The following is a 21,335-nucleotide window of genomic DNA, read 5'->3' on the forward strand; positions in this document are numbered from 1 at the left end:
CTAGTAATCCATAACTATCGATGGACTTTACTGTTAGATATTTTTGTTGGTAATTACGGACAAAATTATTTATCCGTCGGTAAAATTTTACGACGAAGGTATTACCAACAGTTTTTCAACAGTCAAATATTTGTCGATAATTTTAATCTTTTGACGAATTTTAAGTATTATAGACAGATTATGACTGTCAATAATATCAATTTTTCTTGTAATAATATAAGATACCGTATTTATAATAAAGAAAATATGAATTAAACCCAAAATATATAATATTAAATAAAAATATAAGATATCTAATATATCTAACAAAAGTACAAGAATATGAATCTTATTGGTATAAATACATATATGAATGTTGTCTCTTTATAATTCAAAATATCAAGATCATATTTGCATCATTAGTGACGTTATTTTAGTATCACATTTATATTACTCTCATGGCCTCTACTATCACAATCCATCAACACCTGTTTGTGCATTTGCTATTTCTCTAATGATAACTCGTGCACAATTAGGAGATCTCGGGTTGACCAAATTGCAGAAGATGGTGCCAATTGTTCACAACACAAGGTTGTGGCATGCACTAACCAACCCCTCCCATATCTTATTGTTGACCTTGTTGTCTATGTCTCTAATTGCCTATTTATTTATTTTATATTTCCTAATTGACCCAATCCAGTGACATTATCTTCACCATCAGTAAAAATAATGTTACTTCGCATGATTGGATTTCGAGAAAGATGATTAGCGTCGAATTTCATGACCTTTACCATCTCTATCCATCACCATTACCATGGGTATTTTTGTCTTGCTTGTTAGTGTTGTGATTCATTTGGTAATCCTTTAGCCTTTGTCTCACAATCCTCCCCTCACTTAGAGACCAAATAATTGATTTTAGTTATTTGATCATATGATTGGTAACCAATCATTTTTCTTTGAGTTGTCCTTCTCAGATTCGTTGTCTTCTATTACCCTCACAAATGACTCTTACATAAAAGTTCACAACATTGATCAACACCACCTACTTCATAAACTCCTTTACAATCTGTTTTGTGTGCTTTAGTTGTCCATTTAATTTAACTTTTATTAGCAAACTCAATTGTTCGCTTCACTTTTGTCATTTGCTAATAATTGTTAAACTCTAGGGGAGAAAGAAACATTGAGTTGAAACTGTGGTTCTAGCACAGCACATGTGCTCTATCTATATTTGGAAAATAACAAAGATATAGAATATATACAAAAGATTCTAATAATACGGAAGTAATTATTTATTATTATGTAGAATTAGTCTATTTATATTTCTAATTATGTAGGATTAGTTATTTATTTCTATAATTATATCAATATTCTTGATTATATAGATTTAGCTCCTTATATCTATAACTATAACAACATTCCTGATTACATAGCATCACTACATTATTTGTATGTTATTCCTGATGGAATAGAGAAAATTGTGGAGATAGTGGAATGTGGAATGAGTATGTTATGTACTTGTGAGTAGTGTGTTCATACAAGAATTTATTGTTTTTTCGTCGCCCAAAAACGGATGCCACCAATGTAAAACCGACGAAAAAGAGATGAAGGCGTCGGTCCAACGACGGGAAAATGACCACACCCATTTCCTCGATGCAAAGCTTGTTTGCGTCGACCAAACGGGGACGAATTTTTTTCGCGTATATATTGTTGGCTCAATCGACAAAAACTAATAAAGAATATAATAAGAATTTCTTGTGTATGGGTCAAACCCACGAACATTAGAAAAAGTGAAAAATTTTAAAAAAACTTTCATCGGTTAGGACGACGCAAATGTGGATAATGCAACGTATCTTCTCAGTTTTGCGTAGGTTAAGCCCACGAAACATTGAAATAACTTTATATGCGTAGGCTAAGCCCACGCATGATTGAATTGAAAATCTGAAAGTAAGGGTTATGCGTGGGTTAGACCGACGCAAACAATTGACATTTTAATAGTTGGCGTCGGCCTAGCGTGGGTTTGGTCGACGCAAATACCTGCTAAATTTAAAATGAAATTTCTGTTTCTAGTTACATCCCAGACGCAAAATTGCATCCATTTCCAGAACCCACTGTTAGAATCCATTGTCAAAACCTACATCCAGATACATTTCAAACAATCCAGTATTCCAACAATATAGGATATCATTTCATTTATTTAGAACTGAAATTGCAAACATAAAATCTAAGTATATTGTGACTTTAATTAGGACAAATTAAAGTCACACAAAATGTCCATGAGTCCAAGATCGAATGTGTCCATGTGTCCAAAATCACATTACAGTCACACAAAAAGTTCTAATATTGTCATTACAGTCACACAAAAAGTCCTAATATTGTCATTACAGTCAGCTATGCGCATGATACACACAAATGCTTTTAACCACACATGTTTGTGAATGGCACACTAGTGTTTCTGGCATATTTACCACCTACAACTGTTATTGGAAGAATCAGAGAACGTGCATATACCATTTTGAGCACAAAATATCAATACTTTCAAATGTTATATATGATCCCAATAAAATTAACTATATCCAAGTTCATTATTCTGAACAACACCAAAGTCAGAAAAAACAAACTCTTGTTATATAACATGTAAACATAGGAAAGATTAATTAGGTAGAACCCCTCAAAGAGAATAAAAGCCTACATAATTGACTTCCCCACACTACATAAACAATTTGGCCCAACCCGTCTGTGATGGATATATAATAACTATAAATTTTAATCCAATCATTTACCTTATTCTGTAAATAATTTTTTATAAGAACAAGTCAAAAAAATTTCCAAGTGACATGATTTTTGAATCAAAGGACGCAGAAACAGAAGAGTTGGAAAAAACAAAATATATGTATCCCACACAAGCACTAACATTGCACCTCAGTTAATTATTTGTTGGGAAGCTAAAACAAAACCCACTAACACAAGCTTCCAACTCTTCTGCAAAATCCATCATACAGGGAAAAGAAAGACAATCTAAAGCACCCATCAACCAAAAAATCAGTCACGCAAAAAATAAAAGCTGACCTTGTGTAGCTGCCAACACAATTTTGACCTCCATTCTAAGTGTTTACTTCACCCCAACGGTCAGAACCACCTTCAATCGCAGCATCACGCACATTAACTTCACGATTTCAGCTCCAAAAATCCTTCCTCTCCACCTAATAATCTTAAACCAAAAAATTATTCAACTAATGAACTTAATGCAGTAAAAGGAATTTCAATGAATCTACCTGGTGCAAACCTAAACCCTTGCAATGTCCAAGTTCTACTGTTCTTAGAGAAAGGGGCTGGAATGAGCTCCCTTGAAACACTGTTTGCAGTTTCCCTCTTTTCTGAACAGAAAGAAGCTCCCAGAGCTGAGCTCGCCGCTTGCTGAAGAAGAAGAAACCTCGTCAGAGTAGCTGTACTCATGGGTTGTTCCAGTGCAACTCACTCTTTGGGTTCGTTCAGGAGAATACTCACTCGCGCGCAAAAACAATGGCAGTGAAAATGAGAACTGAAAGGTGAAAATGCAAAGGGGGAAAAGTGAAAGTATAGAGAGAAAAGTGAAAATGAAAACGAGAAGTGAAAGAGGAAAAAGTTAACCTAATAAAAAATTATTTTATTAATTTCTAAAGGATATGCGTGGGCCATCTGACGCAAACAATTGCATTTTAAATGCCCACCAACGATTTCAATTTTTTTGCATATAATTAATAATATTTTCCATTTTATTAAAGCGGATGGGAATTGATATTTTTGTTTTTAAATAATTTTTATTATTAGAGTCGATGTTACGTGTGTTAAGCTGACGCTTTATGCATCCAAACATCATCCGACGCCATTTTTCAGACGCTGAAAGCAAACATTCTTGTAGTGATTAGATGTTGTCTTACTTGTTATCATTACATAAAATGGTAAAGTACATGAATATTTATAAACCTCATCTTATTTACATGATTAGTCTAAAATATGTAGAATTTATGTAGAATGTTCTATATTTTTACCTATGTAGAATGTTCTTGACTTTTTGACCTATGATATCAAAGAACAAGAAATGATGAGTAACAATTAATATCTCGATATATAGACAAGTTAATAGAAAACATACAAAGCAATGGCAGTAGTGAAGCGTCCATCGCGTTGTAACTTGTCAACAAAGGATGTAACTGCAGCTGGAACTTGCCCAGACCAAAACCATTCATATGCTTCAGGGTGTTTGGCTGATGATTTTTCTCTAATTAAACTATCCAGGGGATAAGATAGCCTTAGCAAACCGAATCAATACAATATTTACAAAAGTTTTAGGGTCAAAGCTCTAGGGAGTAGTATAAAATATTAAAACTAAAGAAACATAAAAAAAATAAAAAAAATATCCATAAATGGGCAGAATAAGGCAATCAAAATGGTTTAGAAAATTGCAAGTATACAAACATTTTCTGTATTTAAAATTAGTATGTTTGACTAAAAACTTTCACGTGAAAGTTAAAGTAGAGGTTACTATCTTAAACTTTCAATCCAAATATATATTTTCAATTTGACACCTAACAAGAAGTCTCAAATTCAGAAAGAATAACATATTTCTTTTGTATTTCAATATAGAGGCCATTGGTCCCATTAAAGCATGAGTCTATGGTTTATTTTAGCAAATATACAAAGCTAATGTAATGAAACCAACATCAGAACAAGCAAATGAGGAGAAAATAGGAACAAATGGTAACAACCACGTGGCAGTGGATACAAATAATGAAGTCAGAAGAAAGAGCCCACAACCCAAAATAACAAACGTACAACTTAGGGATTATGTTTTGTGAGGCAATTAGCATATAGGTCATGCTGATTGGTGGGGGGAGGGCAGCGAAGAATGATTCTGACAGACCCGTCCTCTCTTTTGGGTCCTTTCTGTTCTTGTTCAGCTTTTTACTCTGTAATTACTACTATATTCATAGTAGTAGCCAGTCTTTCTCTTTTTCTTTCGAGAAATAATACAGTTACAGAGTTTTCTTCTTCCCATTTTAACTCTTTGTGTGATCATTGGTGACTACTGTTACATTGGTGCTTCCATTGAGTTTGGCGGAAAACACTCGCTTGAAGGACCTCGCCTCTGATGTGAAGCGGTTGTTAGAAATGATGGATGCACGTGACAAGGAGTACTCTACTCGTTTTGCAGCGATAGAATCAACGGTAGAAGACACGCTCAAACGGTCACCGCCGGTGGAACCTAGTTCGTCGAACCCACCCTTCCAGGTCTGCAATGTCAAACTAGATTTTCCCCGTTTTGATGGAGTTGATGTTCTCTCGTGGATCTTCAAGGCCGAACAATTTTTCAATTATTACCATACACCATATGCTCATCGTCTAACCATTGCAGCAATACATCTCGACAAAGACGTGGTTCCATGGTTCCAAATGATGTCACGAGCAAATGCGTTTCCTACATGGGTTGCTTTCACGAGAGCTCTTGAATTAGAATTTGGACCCTCTCCTTACGAAGTCCCTCGATCAACCTTGTTCAAGCTTACTCAAACTGGATCTGTACAGGACTATTATACCCAGTTCACAACCTTAGCCAATCGCGTCCAAGGAGTCACCACTAAGGCTCTGTTGGATTGCTTTGTGGGGGGTCTTAAACCAGATATCCGCAGAGATGTTATTGCACAAGCCCCAACAACCTTACTTCATTCAGTATACCTAGCTAAGCTTTACGAAAAAAAATATGTACCCAAACCCAGACCTTCTTACCCACAATTTCAGACCAAAACACAAACCCCAAACACTAGCCAACAGGTGACCCAATCACTCAAATCCACCAACCTACCACCCTTATTGCCCAAACCTATGACCAATCAAAAAAAATACCAACATCAAAAGAATTACCGCAGCGGAAATGCAACTACGTAGAGAGAAGGGGCTTTGTTTTACATGTGACGAAAAATTTTCCCCAAGCCACAAGTGCCCAAATATGCAGTATTTGTTCCTGCAATTGCAAGATGAGGAGAACGTTGATATTCAACCTGAGCCACTTGATATCTCTGATTTGGTAGAAAACTTTAACGTACAAAAGCACCACTTATCATATAATGCATTAAAAGGTTCTTTTGGAGTAGGTACTATGAGGTTCTGTGGATCTATTAAGGGTATGCAAGTGCAGGTCCTACTTGACAGTGGAAGCTCGGATAATTTTTTGCAACCCAGAATCGCTCAATGCTTGAAACTGCCGGTTGAGCCCATACCAGATTTCCAAGTGCTAGTGGGGAATGGCAATGATCTGATAGCAGAAGGATTGATTAAGGAGTTGGAAGTAACAATCCAAGGACATTCGTTAAAGCTACCTGTTTATCTTTTACCCATATCTAGGGCTGACTTGGTTATAGGAGCAGCTTGGTTAGCAACCTTGGGAGCACATATTTCCGATTATAGCAAATTGGTATTGAAGTTTTGTTTAGGCAATCATTTTGTAACCTTGCAAGGGGAACAAACCAAATTACCCACTCAAGTCAGTTCAATCATATGCGCAGAATGCACCAAACCAATGCTATTGATGAGTTGTTTACATTGCAAGTGGAATCTTCTCTATCTCCATTGGATCAAGGGATTGACATCCCGACTAATTTAGACCCGAAAGTGGCCATTTTGTTACACACATATAACGAAGTCTTTGCTATTCCTAGGGGATTACCTCCTCCTCGGTCGCAAAACCATGCCATTCCATTGCTTCCAGGATCCGGACCTGTCAAGGTGAGGCCTTATAGATACCCTCACAGTCAGAAATTACAAATTGAGAAAATGATTAAAGAGATGTTGGAGGAAGGAATTATAGTTCCGAGCACTAGCCCTTTTTTCTTCCCCTATCATTTTGGTGAAAAAGAAGGATGGAACATGGCAATTCTGCACAGATTACAGGGCCCTCAATTCTATAACTGTTAAAGACAGTTTTCCCATACCTACTGTGGATGAACTCCTTGATGAGTTATTTGGTGCTAAATTTTTTTTCCAAGTTGGATCTAAGGTCGGGCTATCACCAAATACTAGTGAAAGAGGAGGATAGGCATAAAATAGCTTTTAGAACCCATCAAGGTTTGTATGAATGGCTTGTTATGCCATTTGGTCTTTCTAATGCCCCGGCAACCTTTCAGAGCCTTATGAATGGAGTATTTCAAGTGGTTTTAAAATTATTACAGCAACATAAGTTGTTTGCAAGAATGTCCAAATGCTCCTTGGGATTACAACAAATACAATATTTGGGTCACACAGTTTCGGGTGAAGGTGTGTCAATGGAGAAAGAGAAAGTCCAAGCGGTGATAAACTGTCCTATTCCTCTAAATCTGAAGCAATTGAGGGGTTTCTTGGGACTCACAGGATACTATAGGAGATTTATCAAAGGTTATGCATCTATAGCTGGCTCTTTAACTAATTTGTTAAAGAAAGATAACTTTCAGTGGGATGCTGGACCCACAACAGCTTTTGAGAAGCTTAAAACGACCATCACTCAAGCCCCAATTTTGGCTCTCCCTGATTTTTCCAAATCATTTGTTTTGGAAACAGATGCCTCAGGTTTGGGAATAGGAGCTGTTCTAAGTCAAGAATCCCATCCTATAGCATACTTCTCAAAGAAATTAAATACGGGAATGCAGAGAGAATCCACTTACATTAGAGAGCTTTATGCCATTACGGAAGTAGTGGCTAAATTTAGGCACTACTTGCTGGGTCATAAATTCATCATAAGAACAGATCAAAAAAGTTTGAGAAGCCTTACCAATCAAGTACTTCAGAATCCGGAGCAGCAGAAGTGGTTCCACAAGTTGTTGGGGTATGATTTCATAATAGAATACAAAAAGGGGAAAGACAATATTGTTGTTGATTCCCTTTCTAGATCCTTTTATGTGGCGTTATCCCAACCTCAAATCCAATTCATTCCTATCTTGAAAGAAGCACTACTGGCAAATTCTAAATTCAAAAAGATTATAGATGCTTGCTTGCAGCACCAACCTCTAAATCCTCATTATTCAGTGAAACAAGGTCTTCTTTTTTGGAAAGGCAGAATAGTTATTCCAACTGACCATTACTTAGTCCAACAAGTATTACAGGAATTCCATAGTTCTGCCACAGGAGGTCATTTTGGTTATTCGAGAACGTTGGCCAGAATTTCTTCTAAATTTTACTGGCAAGGGATGAATACTGCAATCAAAGAATTTGTTCAAAATTGCTTGATCTGCCAGCAAGCAAAGACTTCGAATACTCTTCCCTCGGGGTTATTACAACCACTTCCAATTCCTGATATGATTTGGAAGACATAGCAATGGATTTCATTACGGGACTTCCGCCATCCCATGGTTTTACAGTGATCTTCGTAGTTGTGGACAGATTGTCTAAGTATGGCCATTTTTCTCCTCTGAAAACAGATTACACTAGTAAACAAGTAGTAGAAAATTTTGTGTCCACGGTAATTAAACTACATGGATTTCCAAAGAGCATCGTCTCGGATAGGGACAAGGTTTTCACTAGCCAATTTTGGCAACACTTGTTTCTATTGAGTGGTACCACACTTAGTATGTCATCGGCTTACCATCCGCAATCTGATGGTCAATCTGAGATTGTGAACAAGTGTTTGGAAATGTATTTAAGGTGTTTCACGTTTCAAAACCCTAAAAAGTGGGTTAAGTTCTTGCCTTGGGCTGAATTCTGGTATAACTCTTCATATCACCACAGCACGGGCATGACTCCTTTCAAGGCAGTATATGGAAGAGATCCTCCACCATTAGTTAAGTATGTGCCTGACCCAGCAGATCTTATTTCAGTTCAAGAACAGTTGCTACAAAGATACATTATTCTTCCCATCTTAAACAGAATCTTCAACGGGCTTAGCAAATAATGAAGAAAAATGCAGATCAGAAGCGGAGGGATGTGGAATTTAAAGTTGGAGATAAAGTCTTGGTCAAACTGCAACCTTATAGACAACACTCTGTTCCTTTAAGAAAAAATCGGAAATTGAGTTTAAGGTACTTTGGCCCTTTCCCAATAACTGAAAGGATTGGCAAGGTTGCTTACAAACTGCTGTTACCGGACACCTAAAATTCATCCAGTTTTTCACATTTCACAGCTTAAGCCTTGTAAAGGGAATCATTCTCAATCTTATATTCCCTTACCAATAACTTCAGGGGACACACAACCAGTACTTCAACCAGTTGCTATTCTTGACTCTCGAGTGATTATTAGGGGCACAAAACATGTTCAACAACACTTAATCCAATGGGCGGGATTGGATAACACACAAGCCACCTGGGAAGATCACACTGCATTAGAATATGCTTTTACACAATTCAACCTTGGGGGCAAGGTTGTGCTTAATGGGGGAGGAAATGTAATGAAACCAACATCAGAACAAGCAAATGAGGAGAAAATAGGAACAAATGGTAACAACCACGTGGCAGTGGATACCCCAGTAGTCCTAGCCGTAAACGATGGATACTAGGCGCTGTGCGTATCAACCCGTGCAATGCTGTAAGTCAGAAGAAAGAGCCTACGGCTCAAAATAACAAACGTACGACTTAGGGATTATGTTTTGTGAGGCAATTAGCATATAGGTCATGCTGATTGGTGGGGGGAGGGCAGCAGAGAATGATTGTGACAGACTCGTCCTCTCTTTTGGGTCCTTTCTGTTCTTGTTTCAGCTTTTTACTCTGTAATTACTACTATATTCATAGTAGTAGACAGTCTCTCTCTTTTTCTTTCGAGAAATAATACAATTACAGAGTTTTCTTCTTCCCATTTTAACTCTTTGTGTGATCATTGGTGACTACAGTTACAACCAATGGGATTGTTTTTAAATACAATCCTAGTTTTCATAGCAAGATACAATCGTAATAAAGAATAGGTTTAATTATGTCTTTGGTTCCCATTTTGAAGTCAAAATCTCAAAATGGTACCCAAATTTTTAAAAGTCTCAAATTGGTCCCCTTTTTTGTTAAAACGTCTCACGTTTGCCCTTTCCGTTAAGTCAAGATTGACGCCGTTAGAGGGAGTGTCACGTGTCAGTTCCTTGATTTTTTGAATTTTTTATTATTATTTTTTTGAATTTTTTTTATTTTTATTTTTAAAAAAATCAAAAAATTGTCACATGTCAAGCTATCATCGTGCCACGTGACAGAGTGACATGGTAGTGACAGTGACACATGTCAGTATTACGCCACGTGTCATTTCCTTAGTCTCAATTTGGTCTCTTTATTTTAATTTGTCTCAATTTAGTCCCAATTTTCATAAAAATTAACAATTTTGTCCCTTTTCAAATTGAAATAAAAATTAATTTTATATAAATGTTATACAAATATTTTTATTAAATTTGATATTTTTATTCAAATTGATATTTTTATTATATATTTTTAACATAGCTAAGTTTATTTAAAATTATGTTTCACATTCAACTTTACTTAAAAGTTTTTTCAAATTTTAAATTTATTTGTGTTTCATTGTTACATGTTAATTTATGAAATTTTTTTCTATTAACAACTTTTAAACCATTTTAAATAAATTTCAATGTAAAATATTAATTAAATGAACTTAATTTGGTTAAAAATATTTACTTGAAATATCAATTTTGATGGAAATATTTGTATACATTTATATAGAAATTAAATTTGATTTCAATTTGGAGAGTGACAAAATTGCTAATTTTTACAAAAAATTGGACTAAATTGAGACAAATTAGAATTAAGGGACCAAATTAAGATTAAGAAAATGACACATGGCATAATACTGACACGTTGTCACATCACTCTATCACTGTCACGTGACACAATGATAGCTTGACACGTGGCAATTTTTTGATTTTTTAAAAAAAATTCAAAAAAAAATTCAAAATTAAAAAAATTCAAAATTCATAATAAAAAAATTCAAAAAATCGAGGAACTGACCCGTGGCACTCCCTTTAACGGCGTCAACCTTGACTTAACGGAAAAGACAAACGTGAAACATTTTAACGAAAAAGGGGACCAATTTGAAACTTTTAAAAATTTGGATACCATTTTGAGATTTTAACTCCAAAATGAAACCAAAGACATAATTAAACCTAAAGAATAAAACTAAATCAAGGATAAAGTAGAAAAACTTCCTAATTACGTAATGAGGAGCGCGATTTTTACAGTAAGTGTTTGACACTAGTTAGACAAGTGTTGAGGACATGTTAGTGTCAAACATTTCCGAGAGGATAAATTCAAACAAGAGAGTTGTTCGTGCTTCAAAGGAAACTGGAATCCGGACTCACTTTTCAACAGCATGGGATACAGTTATAAATCCAACAGTGAGTAGTCTTTCAACAAAATTTCTATCTTTTCCTCCAAAATGAAAAATAAGGGGAAAGTACTCATATCATAAGAAAGAAAAAATATAAACTATTAAACATTAGAATTTGATAATAAGATGTAAAATAGCTGTAAAAACACACTCTGATATAAGACAGAATGACCGAATCACTTATCTTATAAGAGGCTTTTTCTTTCTGAAAGAAAAAACTAATAACTTTTTTCTAAAATGATTTTACTTATGCTACTCGATAAATAATGTAAAATTAGAAACTTCTAGAATCGAAAATAACAGTCTTACAAGCTCCTTAACATTTTGCAGGCGCAACTACTTCCAGGAAGGAGGGAGGGTAAGGATGATTAACGTGAAAGAAGCATTTAGGAGATCCTTACTGGCATGGAAATCATGGGCATTGAACAATCTTCACCTTACGAGTTTCGTCTTCTTTCGTAGGTATTCCCCGTCCACCTCCGGCAAGTGCATTGACGTGTTTTTTCTGGGTCTGACACTTCAAGATAATCTTTGATACAAAAACACCAAGAGAATTTTTTGTGCCATTTTTACGGCCTCAGATTTAATTTACCGCTAGAACAAAATTCTTAATGCCCCCAAGTCACCCTGCAAAAGTTACTTTTCAAGGGTATAGAGTCGATTTAATTTATCTATGTCTGTTTGTCAAGAATTTTTCATATGAACAAAAAAGAGAGATTTGTATACTAGTAAGTCAAGTTTGATAGATCATCAGAGTCAAACTTTTGTTGAAAAAAAGACTCATCGGTAAGAGCATATTTCATGTAGCATGGCATTCATAATTTTGGCCGAACAGTTAATTAACTCACTTCAAAACTATTTCTCAAGTTTACTCATTCAATAGTTTTGGTAAAGTAACAGGAAAGAGAATAAAATTGTAAATCTACAAAATGTGTTTGTTTTTTGAACGAACGTTCAATTCAAATCTACAAAATTGTAACAAAGCTTTGGAACTTGTGGACCGTTATTACAACGTGTATCCAAACATGCACAACTTAACTATATAACTAGAAGTTAGACATCAATTATGAGAAATCAGTTTCCTGATTCACCCACTTCCCCCTTTTTTTTTCCTTTAACAACTAATGTTCAGAAATTTGTTATTGTAGATCTAAAATATATGTATTTGGGAGAGGGAGTTTGGTATGACATGGGGGGCACTGATACAGGCCTTACATTTTGTACAAGTCTTACTAAACACTGAAATTGCAGGAATGGCACGAGGAATGATGGAGGACAATGTGACAAACAAACAGAGCCAGAAAATGACCCTATAAAACTTGAAACTGAACCATATCATAACATATTTATATCTGTTGTTGTCAAACAGATGCAATATGAGAGCCGGAAAGCGCAATTTTTGAACATCACATATCTTTCAGAGTTGAGGAGAGATGGTCACCGTTCCAAGTTTCGGGAACCAGGCACTCCACCTAATGCCCCGCAGGATTGTATCCACTGGTGTTTACCAGGAGTGCCAGACACGTGGAATGAATTTCTCTATGCCCAACTCCTAACTGAGAAATTTGGTATGAACAAAAAATTTCCAGAAAGAGGATAACAAACCAGTCCGATTTTCACCAGATCACAAAGAATAGTTTTGCTAGCTATGCTATACACAAATCGGCCTTGCTTCTCATCAACTATCTTCATCTTCCTCCTCATCGGAGCTTATATCACCGGCTGTCATTTGCTTTACTTTCTCAAGCTGCCTCAAGAGATCTAACCTTTCTGGTGCATAAGTGGATGGAATCTGCAAGAAAGAACGCATAGTAAATTCTCTCAGCGTGATTATTATTGGAGAAATGACGTCTGAATAGGATATTGAAAAAAATGCAGCCGTAAGTCATAGTATCCATACTAGAGCTGGTACATATCTCTGAATAGCAGCCAACATTGCAGCATGCCCCACGGCAGTAACCTGTGCAAAGTAAGCATTTCTTCTTAGTAGGATACACTGGACCATTACACAAAGGAAAGGACCAGATCTAATGTTCCAAAATGATAATTTACCAGTCACACGTAAAATAGCAATAGGTTTTTAATCTTCAATCTTTTCTGCATCTTCTATAAGCAGTCGTTCTTCATCTTATTTTTCCAGTTCAATATTTATAGAAGGAAGAGTTAAAGGGGTAAAACGAAGACCATGCCAAGTTTGGCAGACTCAGTCTGAGGAAAAAAAAAATGGAGGAAACAAGAATCTGTCGCTTATATAGGATCAATAATTAAGTTTATTGACCATTGATTCAAAAACAGTACTAAGCCTAGAGATACATTTCTCTTGAAATATGGCGGAGAAGGATTTTTTTCAAATATTATTTGATGACACCCAGAAGGAAAATGTCTCATATGGATAGATATAATGGAAAATCCTACTATATAATGAGACTCGTGAAATATCGCAATACAATATAATTACAAAGATTAATAGGATATGTACAATAACGAGAAAAGTTATTCTACTCCAAATTGGAGCTATTTTCTATTTCAACACTCCTCAAGTTGATGAGCTGATGATAGTCCTTACATTTGGTTATAAAGAAAATGTCATGCAATGGTTTGCTAAAAGGAGGTTAAGAGAATATACAGGCCCACCGCAAAAAGTTTCCTCCATTAAGGGAGTACATTTGGTTAAGAATTGGAAGAATATTAGGGTTCCAAGGTGCTGACGAAGAGATTATATGAAGCCTGAAGGTACCAACCAATTGGTATGGGAGATTGCAGTCAGTGAAGCAGTAAAAAAAGGGGTACATTGAAGGTGCCAAATACTGCTATGACAGCAGCAGATAGAGAGCATAAGCAGTGATGGAGGCAACAACGAAGGCATCTTTCTTTTTTTTTTTTTTGCGCAGAAGCAAACCTCCTCCAAAACAAATAAAAATTGGGAACTATGATATCATCTAGAAGTATGAGGATAACGCAATATATTCTAACAATTACAGATACTATCAATATATATGCAGGAAAGAGAAAAGATATTTTATGCTAAATTTGGCCTATTTTTGTTTACAATCAGTAACGTCATTCATACACAAAAGGAACATGGCAGTCTGAATGGAAAAAAGAGAAAATCCAGCAATACACTGTTTTGAACACACTATTATTAGCTAAAATTTATTGAAAACTATAAATTTTGGTTGACCTCACTTCTCATTTGACGAGCCTCTCTGCTAATTTTGTAGTTTTAAATCAATTTTAACCAATAATAGACAGTGTTAGAGAGTGTGTTGCTAGCAATCCTCTTGAAAAAGAACTGAGGGAATTCTCCCTTCAGACTTTGAGGTTCTACAACTACGACGGCCCAACAACGCATCTCACAAATAACAATGTATTATATCCTGTAGCCTCCCTTGTCAGGCAATTCGCCTTATTTCTACATTGATGCAACTAGCTAACTAAATAATGGATATTTATCAAAGCTTTCATCCAATATCATTACTTTTCCTAGTTACTCCTTGACATTAAAAATTTTAGCCTCTACAACCCAGTGTTCTAGAGTTTAATCTTTGTTACTCACTGATCTTGAAAAGAAAAGGAGTTTTAATATTAGTACGGTACAAATGGGCTTGTGCATTCTCCATTTTCACTGGCGTCAAGGGGTGCATCCAAGGTGTAAAAAAGACTTGACTAATTAAGAGTTCTACGTTCTTTGTTGCACATGGTAAAAATAGGTTGAACAATATCCATATTTCAAGCTAAAACACTTGCATGAGGAGAACAATATGCTTCTCTACGCTGAACAAGACAGGATTGAGATTAGAAAATGAGAATAATAAAGTGTGTTCAACTCACTGGAAGAAGCATTAAAACACCAATAGGAACAACCGAAGCCATGTCAGTCAAGGTTCTTTTAAGTGTTTTCTTCTCCTTCTCAGTCAATTCGTCCCCTACAAGTGCCCTTCTAAGTAAACCTGTGGCAGCAGCAACATCAATAGCAAGAAGCTGAGTTCCTTGCCAGACATCCTGCTTATTCATTCAATAATAGATTTCAGATCTCAGATGTTTATAAAGACATAACAGATGACTTAATTCTAAATTTCAACACGGGACATTGTCACTATTTTCTGAGGCACAAATGCGTATTGTGCCCACCAGTTTTTTAGTCTCTACAGAAAAAAAAGGCCAAAACGAAGTTGGTTTCATATAATCAGTGTGCTGATCCAAATGAATTCTTAAACCAAATAAAAGCAAGATAATCTTTCCAAGAAAGAAAAGCCAGGAGGCTAAATCATACCGTTCCGGTTTCTTTTAGTCTGCCAATAGACTTTTCCAGTATATTTTCTTTCTTCTCAACCCTGGCCATCTTAACAACCCCAGCCTCATCAGTATAACGAGCACCATCATCACTAGCTAGTAAATCCTGTAAAAATGACAGTCAATGAGCAATCTAACAGAACAGTCGTTGGGTACAACAATCCATACAAACTAAGAGGTCAAGAAGGAAAGTTTTCTTTTGCAACAGCAGGTTAGTACTCCCAAGAAATTTTGTTAGGATCCTTACTCTTCTAAAGAATTCCATGGCTCATATATTGGCAGACACTCTTGGTTTTTCAGAACTTATAAATGCACAGCTGGATTTCTTTACTTGGTGGGTATGAGATCCGATATTAAAGAGTGCGTAGCAGCAAGTCTACTACAACCTCTCCCTATTCCAAAATAGAAGTTGGGCTGATATATCAACAGACAATATAGGTAACCTCCCAAAAGCTCAAGGGAAGTATTCTATTTTCTAGTGGTAATGGATTAACAAACTAAATTTGCTCATTTCTTTGTACAATCACAACCTTTCTCAGCCAAGAGTATTGTGGAATTGTTTGTTAAGGAAGTGATTCATTTGCATGGATTTCCACCCATCAATGTTTCATATCAAGACCAGCTTTTGGTGAGTAGTTTTTGAAAGGAACCCTTTAGGATGACAGGAACTCAGCTCTACATGAGCACTGACTATCATCAACAAACAGATAGACAGACACAGCTTGACAATAGGTGCTTAGAGATGTATTTGTGCATAAAAATCATTCTCTCTACTTCTATAGCAACCAAAACAAATAAATACATTGCCTTGATTAAATACTGTCATTGTTTTCTTTTTTTATATTTTAGTTGGATTTTGTTTTAACGGTTAGATTTAATAATAAACATAATAAATGGTCAGGATTTGTTAAATAAGATTCTCCTGTTTATTGTGAAGAAGAGAGGATCCAAATCCGTCATATACACATTCAAAAGAAAATAAGGGTGCCAGATTGTCATTCCCCGAGTATATAAGCTCCTTTTTAAGAAAAACCCTTGTTTGTCTACTCAAATCTGTGAAAACTAGATTATTTTTACCATTATTTTGAATTCAGTGTGTTTATACTCGAGTCAATACAAAGGCATCAAATACAATGTTTGAAACCTCAAAACACAGTGGTTGATCATTGCATCGTTTGTGGATACAAAGATTAAATCAAGAATAAATAACTGGTGGAACAGAAAGAAAGATTATTTGTATAGATAAAAAGAAAGGATGACGAAAACAACAAAACATGCATGCATCCCAAGCCAAAAGCAACAGTTAAGTTTAAAAAAATCTTTAGTCTGTCAGCAGCAATATGCGAAAAAATAAAATTTCAACATAAAGCTTATAAATCTGCGAGTAAAAATGTTAGGATAAAGAGAATTAGGATAAGACAGCAGTACAGTTAGGGTGATTATTGACAATGCATCTACACACAACAACAAAGCTTTATCCCACTAAGTGAGATAAGCTACATGGGTCACAAAACATCATTTAGCACCGTTCAAAGACCAAATCTTCAGAATTATTTATCAATGCACTTGGTAAGCAAAACTTTTGAAAGCAATATAAAATCATAAACTTGTAACTTATTGAGTGTTTCAGACATACTTCATTATTTTCTGATTGATAGGCACTTCTTTGAACCCGTTTCTCAAGTTCTATTAGCTCATTTCGCAGAAGCTCAAAGCGGCGGATTTCATTGGATTCTTGGTCCACAACCCCAACATTTGGTGCAGGCTGTTCAATATTATTTTCCTTCAATCAAGATAGCAAGTCCATGTTAGTAAAGTTCCACAAAGTATTCACACACCAATTGTAACAGACAACATTTTACAACTAGGCCAATTCAAGATAGGAATTAATAGGCATTACAACTCATGCAATAAACTTAGCATTTTGACATTGTAAACTTTGAAGCTAAAAATAGTCAGCCACTTTTGCTAAGCCAAAGCTATACTTTTGCAATACATTATTTATTACTTATCACAACAAAAGAAAAAGCGTCACAGACATTGGTGAGTTATGTTCCACCAATGCCACTAAAGACATGGAGGGGATATTAACAACATCAAACTATAAATACTACAACGCGTACATAAGGATCCGCATCAGATTCTAAGCCGGGCTTTTTGGTGACAGGACCTCCAAAGATGCTCCAAAATTCACGCGATTTTCCAACATTTCTGGAGAAAAACCATGTTCTTCTCAAATAAATATAATAACAAGAAAATAAAACACTTCAAAAAATAGAAGTGATAGATGCCAGTTGTACTCTCGTAAATAGGCAACTAGATATTCATACCTTTTGTTCCTGTCTACCCTTACATTACCATTCTTTCGGCTTTTCCCTTTTACATACTCGTCTTCTTCAACTGGTGTGTAGTTCCGGCCACTGTTAACCCCCTGAATGAGAATAATAGAAATATTAGACAGTAAAAGAGAAACTCAAAAAGGACAAAGTATGTGACTAGTGTACCAGGGAGTCAAGCAACACAATGAATTATTGTGCAAGGAAATTGTTACAAGTAAAGAAATATGGATCATATCAGTATAAGTACATATATGAAGATCGTATCTTATAAGTAGAAATATCAAGATCATATTTGCATCACTAGTGACGTTATTTAGCATCACATGTATATTATTCTCATGGCCTCCACTATAAAAATCCATCAACAATTGTTTGTGCATTTGCTACTTCTCCAATGATAATCGTGCACAATTAGGAGATCCCGGGATTGACCAAATTGTAGAAGGTGGTGCTTAGTTTATAAAGTTGTCTAGTTTGAATTGTGAGAATTGCAAGTTAAATAAACACATTTGACTGTCTTGTTATAGCATCTTTTGTTATAGCATTAATAAATGTAGGATGCATTCAATTTCCAAACTTCTATCAATCTTAACTTCTAAATGTTCATTTTTATCTTCCAAATACATGTTTAATATCATATTGGTTCTCTATTTATAAGTAAGATTGGAAAATGACACTTCAATGTCAATCAAAGCCATCAAAGTGGTCGTTAGTTCTATTATTATAATCTTTCAATGAGTCTTATATGCAACAAATGTAACAATTGCCAATGACATATTTATATAATACTAACTTCTATTGGACCACTCACTAGTTAATTTATGGATATGTTCATAGTATAAACAAATACCAGCAAGCAATACACATACAATATTATAACAATATTAAAGGCAAAAAATCATTTGGCGCTAGAAACTAGAAAAGGTTTCCTCTTTCAGGGGAAAGAGACAAAAGAAATTCTTAAAGTAAACTTTAAACATAACTCAACCTCACAAAATCAGCATAATAAGGTGAAGTTATAATATTGTAATTTGATCAGCTTAGTAAACTTTATATACACTCATTGTAATTTGATCATATCTCTAATCGATGTAGGATCTCCTATACACCTCATACTGAAGATTGGACTAGATATTTGTAGGTGGTTTGATAGTGATCTAATTGTGGGTGATACAATAGGCCCAACAACCTTTGCTAGGATAGGTTCTAATATCATCTTTGAAAGTGGACTTTAAGTCTAACACAACGTTACAAAATCAGCTTAGTTAGATAAGATTTGCTTGCACCCACTTATATACTATAATTCGATCTTGTCTCTAATTGATGTGCGAGCTCCAATGACATCAAAATACGAAAAAGGATAGTGTTGTAGATTGTGTAATTCCATCATTTACCTAATGTATTATATCATTATTAAAATTTACTCTGTTATTCTTTTACAAAATTTAAGTAGACATATTTCCACATTATATGTAATTAGGACTCGTTTTCATTTTTGTAGTAATCAGGCCAAATTTGTTGGCTAGAATTCTATGATAATTTTTATCATCAAAGACTTTCTATATAGTAACCTGCATTGTACAGTTTGGATTATTAGTGTCTGAATGAATGATGTGATGCGGCAGCTCTCTTGGATATCAGTTAAGTAGTTAAAGGTTAGTTTAACAGTTGTCCCCGGCCTAAGCAGTTAGGTGTATTATAATATCTCATTACATCATTCACAAATTAGAAATTGATATTCAGTTCTTAATCTCCTTTTTCTAGTGAAAGTTATGGAAATTAAATTTCAAGGTAGATATCCATTATGTATAGTTTCAAAGAATTGATCAAGGAGGTTAGTGAGGAGTGGACGGTGTACCTCATGAAGAGAATCAGCTTTTGCTCTAAAAGATGCCACCAGGAATTCAGCTTCTTTCCAAAGTTTTCGTATTTTCTCCAAGTCAGAACAGGCTGCTTTCAAATGCTCTTTTCCAGAACTAGAGCTTGATACATGCAACTCTTCAAGCAACTTTTCAAGTCTTATCACAGCTTCTTCAACACTTTTCAGTGCCTAAAATTATATGCCAAACAGAAGGCACAAACAAGAATGAGATACATGAAAACAAAAGGTTTGAGAACCATCTAAAGTATGAAGCAAGAATATTGATAAAGATATCTTACACAAATTGAGAGAGGGTACAATGATGAAAAATAATTTAGTTTTCCTTTTTAGATTATCTTGTATTATACTATACAAGAGAACATTTCTGTATGTTATAATTATAGAAAAAGCCTCACATCTTTTATAATAAAAAATATAACCTACGTATATATTATTATTATTAGGAAAATTTTTATTTATTATTGTATTACCGTATCTTTATTGCTAGAGGAAACTAAATATCCTCTATTTATTGTAATGAATCCATTTTTCCAATATAAATAAAGCACCTGTTTTGTTTCAGAAACACAGTTTCATCTTACTGTCTCTATTTTCTATAGTTCAACATGGAATGTAGAGTCTCCTTCCATGTAGGCCCAATGGTCACCCTCTCGTATGAAAAGCTTCATTTTGCAAACCATTTTTCCAAAGTCACTTATTCTTCTAGTGATATCTCCGGCAACTTTTTGGGCAACCACAAGGTCAGGTTCACCCAGCTGCAATCTACACACTAAAACAAATGTCAGTCATGACAAATCTGCAACCCTTCCCCATGCGTGGCAAAGCTGGCAACGGCACCTGCCTCTAGGCAACCTATAACACAGGTGATTGTGGCTCAATCGGACATTTCAAGGTGAAATCTCAGTTTTCCTCTCCAGCAAATATTTCATTATTATTTCTTTTACAGATTTCAGTAATGTCTTCTAACACCCAGAACAGATTCTCTCATCTATTCTAACCATATTGTTAGTATTGAGAAGATGGATGAGTCAAACTATTAAAATTAGGCTTCCAAGATTGGATTATAGTTAAATGGGATGAGCCACAAATTACATCTCACCACAGTTTTTGAATCTATTCTTGCAAAAGAACGCGAACAATGTATAATGATTGATTCTCAAGTTTGTAGCATTATTAAATCCATTTTCCACACCTAACTGAAACCTATTTTCCATCCCCATGAGACATGTGCATCAATTTGGAGCAAGCCTCATTCCCTTTATACAAATGAACAACATCAGTTCAGTGTGTGCCAAGATCTCTTGACACTTCCTCTCGCTTCACAACATTTTTGGGCCCCATGTCTGTTTATCTTGGGTGGGTTGTGCTACCTTATATGATGTAATGAGCTTCTACCATCATCTACAAATGTATAAAAGAAACTTAAAAACCATAGTGCATTTTTTATGACTTTCGCCTTGCAAAGCTTGCTACAAGAGTACGTTGTTACACATTATCAGATTTTGGGATCACTAGTAAACCTTACTATGACT

At 35.2% G+C, this 21,335-nt stretch overlaps 1 protein-coding gene across 3 annotated transcripts in view; it reads right to left on the reverse strand.

Moving 5' to 3' along the window:
• LOC114191570 overlaps window positions 1-21,335 on the reverse strand; it is a 55,723-nt gene that overhangs the window by 20,725 nt on the left and 13,663 nt on the right. The window contains exons 11-18 of one of the 3 annotated variants that reach the window (XM_028080815.1): window positions 19,780-19,971; window positions 17,913-18,013; window positions 17,706-17,793; window positions 17,219-17,365; window positions 15,563-15,688; window positions 15,121-15,291; window positions 13,190-13,249; window positions 12,224-13,081 (exon numbers count right to left, since the gene is read on the reverse strand). In XM_028080815.1, the coding sequence (XP_027936616.1) occupies window positions 12,968-13,081; window positions 13,190-13,249; window positions 15,121-15,291; window positions 15,563-15,688; window positions 17,219-17,365; window positions 17,706-17,793; window positions 17,913-18,013; window positions 19,780-19,971 (999 nt within the window). In that variant the 3' untranslated portion in view covers window positions 12,224-12,967. Of the gene's footprint in view, window positions 1-12,223; window positions 13,082-13,189; window positions 13,250-15,120; window positions 15,292-15,562; window positions 15,689-17,218; window positions 17,366-17,705; window positions 17,794-17,912; window positions 18,014-19,779; window positions 19,972-21,335 lie in introns of those variants that run through there. The other 2 variants (XM_028080816.1, XM_028080817.1) reach the window with 2 other exon arrangements.

The sequence above is a fragment of the Vigna unguiculata genome, chromosome 7 (genome assembly GCF_004118075.2).
Source record: "Vigna unguiculata cultivar IT97K-499-35 chromosome 7, ASM411807v1, whole genome shotgun sequence".
In the NCBI taxonomy this organism is placed as follows: Eukaryota; Viridiplantae; Streptophyta; class Magnoliopsida; order Fabales; family Fabaceae; genus Vigna; species Vigna unguiculata.